The following is an 8,704-nucleotide window of genomic DNA, read 5'->3' as shown; positions in this document are numbered from 1 at the left end:
CGGGATGATCTTCAAACAATCACAACTGAGTTGCGCACAAGTCATGGAAAAATCTCAGAAAAATAATAATGGATCTTTATTAATAGCAGTAATTTGGAAAAGCCAGAGAAGACCAAAGAAAAATTTGCTGGAACAATACAAGCCCTCAAGTATTATGTTATGCCTACTAATTTTATTGAGAACGAGATATATTGCTGCAACGATATTACATTCATTAAAAAAAATGACTGGTACAATATAAAATTCAGAATACTACAAGTCTTAAAACAACTGCTGTAGAAATCGAGTCCAGTAACTTTAGCCTTTTACATTTTACAGGCACTGAATGTTAGTGCAGTACTAATTGCATACTCTAAATGTACACAAAATCATGGACGTTGCGAAATAAGCTAATTAAAATCAAAATTGCAGTGAAAGCCTAACTTTGCGGAATCCACAATCTCACAAATGAAATAGGGCCTTATATGTATACAACTTTTTCTCTTTCTCTCTCACTTTACACACCCACCCAGCTACCCATACAAACATACACTTGATCTCATACCATTTTGTAATACCGAAACTTGTTTCTTGGACAGCTATGATGCTTGGACAGTGTAAGGATGGAATTTTCTGAATATTTTTAAACTGTTATGGACAAGTTCTTATCTCTTTATTCATGCAATTGCTGCCATTAGACTAAATATATATTACCATCCCATTGATTTTTAAACCAAATTCCTCATTGATTTTTAAGCAGAACTCCATATTTTTCAATGCCATGATATGGCCCAAAGGAATTACTGTTGAGACCTTTGCAGTTATTGTTTCACCAGTATTTTACTAGCATGTTATCTTACTCTGTTCAGATCACGTCGAGATAACTGATGGCAAAGCTGAGTATCTCCACCACCATTGCTATCACTGACAAAGCTAAACAGACAAAGCTAGGACACTGATAGGAGATTTAGGGTCTGACTTGCAGGGGTGATGAGTGACCCCAAGTCCATTGTAGATGCCAATGCGCAGCACCTTTGGAAATGAGGCTGCTAACACATTTTTATTTCTGTAATGTATACATTATGGAGGCACTGGTTACAGCTGGATAGTTAAGACTGAATTGAGTTTTACACTTAAAGCAGGTATTCAACTGCTTTGCTATGTTTAAAGATTATTCTGTATCCTCCCCACACTTACAACACTTTGTCTTTGAGTACTGAATACATTTTCTGATAACATACAAGGAAATCCATTAATTAGTTTATGAGTTAGAATTAATTTTTAAAGGTGTCCTTTAAGAAATTTAGCATTCTGTCAGACCACTTTTTTTGTCCCCAATAATATCAATCCGGGCATTGTCTATCTTTAAAGAATTGTTTAATAACACTGATACATTAAGAAATTATAGAAAATAAATTGTTTAGGATTACTGGTAATTTCCCCCTGTACTCTGTGTAGATGAAAGTTTCTTTTTCACCAGAGACTGAATAATATTATTCTCCTTCAGAGAAACTCACCAAAAAAAAAAAAAAAAAGGCTACTTTCAAAATGGCCACCATCTCCTATTGTTCTGGACAGGATTGAGACCACAGGTGACCCTTACCAAAGATGGCCATCATGCCCATTCACCAGGTCCTTGCAGTTCTCTTTTCTGCTTCCTGACAGCTTAGGGGCCCATCAACTTTCATTAGGATAGCTTGGTGTCACTTTTATTGGGATCAATGGGAGGCAGTGACCATCTTTACAAAAGATGGCCTGTGCACTCAGACTCATTGAGAACAATGGGTGATGGAAACCATTTTGAAACAGGGTAATTCTGAGTGAATTTCTGTAAAGGAGACGATTTAATGAGCCAGCCCCTGCTGATGGAGAAACATAGGGATAAAATGACCCTTCATCCTAAATACTGATCTTCCAAAACTACCTATTTCACTGGGTTTACTCAACAGAGAGAGCAGGGAAGGGAAATCTTGTTTGCGCGCACAGAGGAATGTGAAATACAGGAGGAAGGAGGTAACTTGATTTAAGGTTGATAGTACATATTTTCAAATCATTAGAAATATCAAACTAATTTTACTGTTCATGTATAACCATTTTAATAATTAAAAAACCTCTTCAGCAAAATACATGAAAATGGAGCAATTATTGAGAGTACGTTAATTTAGGACAAAAATTTACAAGGTTAATTATCTCCCCAAAAATTAACACTCCCCTTAATTAAAAATATCCTCAAAACAATTATAAACCAAGGAAATTCAAAGCTAAGATTAAATTTAGAAGAAATGTAAACATGTTGAAGTACAGAAATGTACTGTTAAGATACTCTAATACCCTTACTTCTACCTTGAAAGATTAAAAAAAAAAATCTGTGTCTTTAAAAAAATCAGTTTAGTTTAATCACAATGCATAGTGTCACTATTACTAATAATGCTGTATTAGAAAAGGAGCTTGAGAAGCTAAAAGGGTTAGTGTTTTAATAAGTACAATAGCTAATTTTTCTAGAAGACCTAATTTTTCAGTGATGAAAGGAAGAAAAAATTGTTAACAGTCTAAGGTTTTCTTAAACTATAAAATAAAAACTGCACATTAGTAACAATGTGTATGAAAGAATAATATCCTGAAAAACCAAGCACTTAATTTATTATAAATAAATTAGATATAATTGGAATTGCATATCTAAAATTGAACATACTGTATTTTAACTGAATATCTGAAAGATATAGTAGAATATATAATATAGTACAATTCAAAAACATGGTTTTTGAGGGGAGGAAAGGGGAATGAGATATTTTCATTTTTGAAAAAACAATGGTCTTAATAGAATCAGAAATAGAATGTAATTTAACTAACAAGTATTCACTTGAACTACTGCATTCCTTACAGAAAATCAAGTGATGTGTTTTACATATGGTTACAATGTATTCAATAAAATTAATTCCTGCAATGAAACATGATGTTAATGTCTAGATAATTGCATACAGAAGCTGTTAGATATGTTAGTGTTTGTCATGAAGACTGTTAGACATATTTTGAAAAAACAGGACGTTGCAAAATATTGGACACTACAGCTACAAATCCCTGTAAACAAAATACAGGCAGTCCTCAGACTTACAACACAATTGGTTCTTTACAATTGCGTCGTAAGTCGGAATGTCAGAACTCGGAACCACAATCTACTCCATTGTAGGACCGAGTGTTGTAAACACGAAACTTATAGTCGCAAGTCAAATAGGATATCAATGTAGAAGCGTCATAAGTGCCATTCATTGTAACCTGAACGTCATAAAGTCAGTAAATAGAATACCATTTGACTGTAGTAAACACTTTGCTAGTTGAGAAGTGAACAGCACACACACATATAGTATGTATGTAGTTTCTTCTTTGTGCTAAGGAGTGAAGATTTAAGAGTATTTTCTTTGTAGATGATCTGATTCCACCACATTAAAACTTTAATTTAGCCATTTTAATATCAGCATCTTAAGAATTTAAAAACCAAACCAAAGGCTAGATACCCAAGCTAATCTGATAATATACTGAGGGTCTTATGTGTACAAATTATTTACTGGGATTCCAGCTAGTGGGTAGGGGGAAGAGAGAAGCACATGTATGACACAGGTATTTCTGAAGTTAGCCTTATTGACTGCCCTTTACACTTTTTCAGAAGGGTGTTGACATGTAAAACACAAAACATGGTCTGAAGTATCATAGTATACTAGGCTAGTGAGCTGCACTACCTTCATGCAGAAGCAAAACAAAAATAATGGCTTCTATTTTCAAACGTGACTCATGATTATGGGTGCTTCCATTTTTGGTGCCCAACTTGAGACAAGGGGTCTGATTTTGAGAAAGTGTTCAGTACCTGCCCTCTGAAAATCAGGTCCCTTTAAAGTGTCTAAAGTGGGCACCGAAAAACAGAGACTCTCAAAATCACTAGACACTTTTGAAAGTTTAAACTAACAACTTTTCTCACTAAGAATAAAGCCATGAGGAATTTCTCCGGTAAATGATAACTTTATATAGCAAAAGCCTGGGTTCCAACATGATATTATTTGGCAAAATAACCTTATTGAGCACCAATTCCCAATGGGAACCAATTGACAGGATACTGGGGAAAGTATCATTCATTTATGCTATTCATCTCATGGTTTCTAATATTGCATTCCACATATTTGAAGTTTCTTTTATCAAGTGTTCCTTTCAGATAAAAAATAAACAAACTAAACTATTACTTGATTTTCAAGAGAACATGCTTATTTTCAATGTATACATTCACATTCATAATTACAGAATTAGGCTGAAAGCTCTCTGGGGCAGGGACAATCTTTTCATTCTGTGTTTATACAGCACCTAGCACAATGAGATCCTGGACTATGACCAGGACTATATTACATTATTAATCTAATAATGTCAGCCAAACTTTGTATAACTTGGCAGCTTTATCTCACTAACAACAACAACAACAACATAAAGATTTTCTAAAAATAGGCAAGAACAAATTAGATGCCTGGTCAGCATATCTGGGATGGGGGAAGTAAAAAAACAAGCAAGCTAGTACTTTGATATTTAAATTCTTCTATTAGAGATTACAGGTCTGAGTATCTGCCGCCTACCACACTGCCGTTGACACTTACACAGTACAAATTAGATGTAAGACACTAGCAAATCAGAATTCTCTATTCACTACACAGGCGCTGGCTTCCTCCAGGCCCTGGGAGTACTCACACCCCTGCTCCACCCTAGGCCCCGTCCCCACCCAACTCCTTACCCCAGACCCTCAGCCCTGCCCTACCTCTTCCCACCCCACCTCTTTCCACCCAGTTCCTCCCCCTCCCCAAAGTGCGCCCTCCTGCTCTTCTCTCCCTCCTCCCCCTCCCCCACCCAGTGCCTCCTGCATGCCACGGAATAGCTGATCTGCAGCAGGCAGGAGATGCTGGGAGGGAGGTGGAGGAGTTGATCAGCAGGGCTGCTGGTAGACAGGAGTCTCTGTGGGGAGCTGGCTGCCGGTGGGTGCTAAGCACCCACTAATTTTTTTCTGTGGGTGCTTGAACCCTGCACAGAGTCGACACCTATGATTCACTGACACTGGTCACATTTTACACAGGTCTGTGCAATTCTAAACACACACACACACGTGTATACATGCAACATTCTGTAATAGAAAATATACTCCCTAATATATATAGATAGATATTTTAATACATGTCATATGACATGAAACATAATAGTCACATATTTATTTGGGGATTTATATAATTATCTACTTATCTATTTTCTTTTAATAACACTGCTATAATGTTCTTATTGTAGGTTAGAGATCTGAAACAATGGGTGACTGGAGCTTTCTGGGGAGACTATTAGAGAATGCACAAGAGCACTCCACGGTTATTGGCAAAGTTTGGCTGACGGTACTATTTATCTTCAGGATCCTGGTGCTGGGGGCTGCTGCTGAGGAAGTCTGGGGAGATGAACAATCGGATTTTATATGCAACACACAGCAACCTGGTTGCGAAAATGTCTGCTATGACAAAGCCTTCCCCATTTCCCACATCCGCTTCTGGGTGCTTCAGATAATCTTTGTCTCTACGCCAACCCTCATCTACCTGGGCCATGTGCTGCACATTGTGCGCATGGAGGAGAAGAAGAAAGAGGAAGAGCTAAAAAAGAAGGGAAGCAGCAGGGACAGCAACCACCAGGGGGGAGCAGCAGCAGCAGGTGGCCGAGGGGGTAGCAACAACAGCAGCACCAATAAGGAGCCATTCCCAAAGAAGGAGAAGCCACCAATCCGTGATGAGCGGGGTAAAATCCGCATCAGTGGTGCCTTGCTCCGCACCTATGTGTTCAACATCATTTTCAAAACTCTGTTTGAGATAGGCTTCATTGTGGGCCAATATTTCCTCTATGGCTTTGAGCTGAAGCCACTCTACCGTTGCAGCCGCTGGCCTTGCCCAAACATTGTGGACTGCTTCATTTCACGGCCCACTGAGAAGACCATTTTCATCATCTTCATGCTGGTGGTGGCATGTGTCTCACTGCTGCTCAACATGCTTGAGATGTACCACCTTGGATGGAAGAAGCTCAAGCAAGGCGTGACCAACCAATACCGCCCTGATCCACTCCCCACTGCCATTGCACCAGCTACTATTGCAAGGGACTCCAAACCTGTTACTCTGCCGCTGCCATCTCCGGCAGCGTTCCCTACCGTCTCGCCTGCTCTGCCGGATTCCCATGCCATCACTCCGCTGCTCTCTTCACAGACTGTGCCGCCTTACTATGCTGAAGCCACTGCTAGGGCACAACCAGCCGCCACAACTTTCCTGGCTGACTACCCTGGGGCTCCTCCATTCTCTGAGGAGCAACACAATACTGCCACTCCCACTCCCACCTCTATCCCAATCCCAACTCCAACCTCCATCCCAACACCTATGCAAGCCATCACTCCCTACTTCAATGGCAGCAGCCAGGTCTTAGCTGTCGAGCAGAACTGGGCCAATCTGGCAGTCGAGCAGCAGAGGAAGTCACCAGCCTCCAGCTCAGCTGCCTCCTCTGCCGCCAGCAGCATCGGACAACAATCTCCAAAGCAAGAGGCAGCCAGTGAGCAGCCGCTGCCGTCGCCACCTCTTTTGCCACCTGTAGCAGCAGTCAATAGCAGCAGCAGCACCAGCCTGAGCAGAGGAAGCAGCAGCAAGTGGGATGTAGAAGGCGAAGAGGAGGCCACAAAGGAATGGCCAGTGTCAGCTGCCTGCACTACAGTAGAAATGCATGAGCCGCCACTGCTCATAGACACACGGCGCTTAAGCAGGGCTAGTAAGTCAAGCAGCAGTAGAGCCAGGTCAGATGACTTAGCTGTGTAGCGTGGTCCCCAGCACTGGGAGAAGCAGATGATGAAAGCAAAGTGTGACGAGGAGCTGCACTGGGGATGAGGCCATGCCCCAGCACAGGGGGTGAGGGAGGCTGGGGTTCCAAACTTTGAAGCTTGCTGTTCTTGCACTCTGTGAGTTGTAGTGGGGATAAATATCTACATTTTCTAGTAGGTCAGGGGTGGCCAAAGTGCAGCCCGTGGACCAAGGGACCAATCCCCCTGTCATTGACATCAATGACAGACATCCCAATGGCAGCCATATGGAGGGCTTGCACAGATGACAGGTGGTGGCAGCTAGCCATGTGCCTTCATATGGAAGCTCTTCCAAGAACAATGTTAATACTCTTAGCCCTCACCTTTACTTCCACTCGTTGTATATAAGCACTTCATGAGCAGAGGCCTTGACTTCTTTCCTTCCTCTGAAACCCCATACAGACCTGTGTAACCATCTCCTTGAAAATGAGGATGGCATATTGCCTGCTGGCACCTGTCATCTCTGTGGACCAACCTGCCATATTAAACATCAGGGTGACAACAGTCTCTTCCATTTAATGCAAAGTAGGGCAGCCTTTGCACTCATGGCAAATTTCCAAAGTGACCCTCTTGGCTGGGCAAAGTTTGGGTAACCCCTGTAGTAGCTTTTATCATTCTGAGCTTCATCTTTGTATTATAATAATTTTTTTACTCTTGACCCATAAGGAAATGTCCAGTTTGACCTTCTGTCCAGTGTTTGCCAACTGTGACCACACAATGTTTTTAAACCTGTGTATTCCTTTGAATATGTTTGGTTATATTGTGAGATGACTTCTGAAATTGCTTAGAGGAGGACAGGAAACTAAACCACACACCTCATAAAGTATTACACAGAATAATTGTAATCCAGAAAAAAAGGATTATGGTTTCAGTACACTGTGACCCCTTATGTTGCTCCTGAACAAAGCAATAGGTTAAAGTTGAGTTCTGCATTTTAGACTATTAGATACATGCTTTTATCAGCTTAAGATAGTTGGAAAAATAGAAGTAAAACTAGAGTGCATACCTTTAAAGTATTTGAGCAGTTTTAGAATAAATTTTAATCTGTAGTTTTAAATTTCTTGACAGTGTACCTATACATTTTAGTTTGATCTTTGATCTCATAGTAAAAATTAAGGGGAAAAAAAAGAAAAGTTCAAAGCAGTATTGTTTCCTGCTGTGTGCTGTAAGTGATTAGCCCTGTCCTATGACAATCTGTAATGTCTTACAAACCAATAAACAGCATACATAGAATATACTGTACTGCAAAAAAGGTGACTAAAATATCATGGCAACATTTTAAGGGCCTCGGGGCCTATTCTGGTTCCACAGAAGTCAATGGCAGAATTCATATTGACTTCCATAGGAGCAGAACTGGGCCCCCTCATCTTGCAGTCCTTATTCAATCAAACCTTCATCGGAAGTCAAATGAAGTTTTGGCTGCAACAAGGAATGTAAGATTGGACCCATTTCCCTTAAAACGATGAAGAAAAATTATGGGTATTTTTCTAAGGAGTCAGCTTTCCTTAAAAGAGACTCAGTCTTTCATTCCCATTGTAACAAATACTCTCACATACGTCAGTCAGAAGTTTGAACTTCTGAAAAAGTTGGAGAGAGATTTGGGTATAAAAAGAAGGCAGAATCAGACCCAACTTTTGTTCTTGTGGTTGAAAAGATAATTTCAATTAGTTGAAGTCCAGCACTATTCCTCTGGCTGCCATAAAGCTGAACTTCTATTTAGCTGTGACATTCTGAGTACCTGTCCCAGACCTGAAGAAGAGCTCTATGTAAGCTCAAAAGCTTGTCTGTTTCACCAACAGAAGTTGGTCCAATAAAAGATATTACCTCACCCTC

At 40.2% G+C, this 8,704-nt stretch overlaps 1 protein-coding gene across 1 annotated transcript; it reads left to right on the top strand.

The window, feature by feature from the left end:
• The first annotated feature begins 5,303 nt into the window (after nt 1-5,303).
• On the top strand, nt 5,304-6,830 carry GJA3 (gap junction protein alpha 3). The gene has a single exon (XM_073320518.1). It carries the CDS (start codon nt 5,304-5,306, stop codon nt 6,828-6,830), a length of 1,527 nt encoding a protein of 508 aa, XP_073176619.1.
• Nucleotides 6,831-8,704: the final 1,874 nt, after the last annotated feature.

Source organism: Lepidochelys kempii, chromosome 1, assembly GCF_965140265.1.
Source record: "Lepidochelys kempii isolate rLepKem1 chromosome 1, rLepKem1.hap2, whole genome shotgun sequence".
In the NCBI taxonomy this organism is placed as follows: domain Eukaryota; kingdom Metazoa; phylum Chordata; order Testudines; family Cheloniidae; genus Lepidochelys; species Lepidochelys kempii.
Note: the sequence above shows the minus strand (reverse complement) of the source record. Positions and strands in the feature narration are given on the sequence as shown.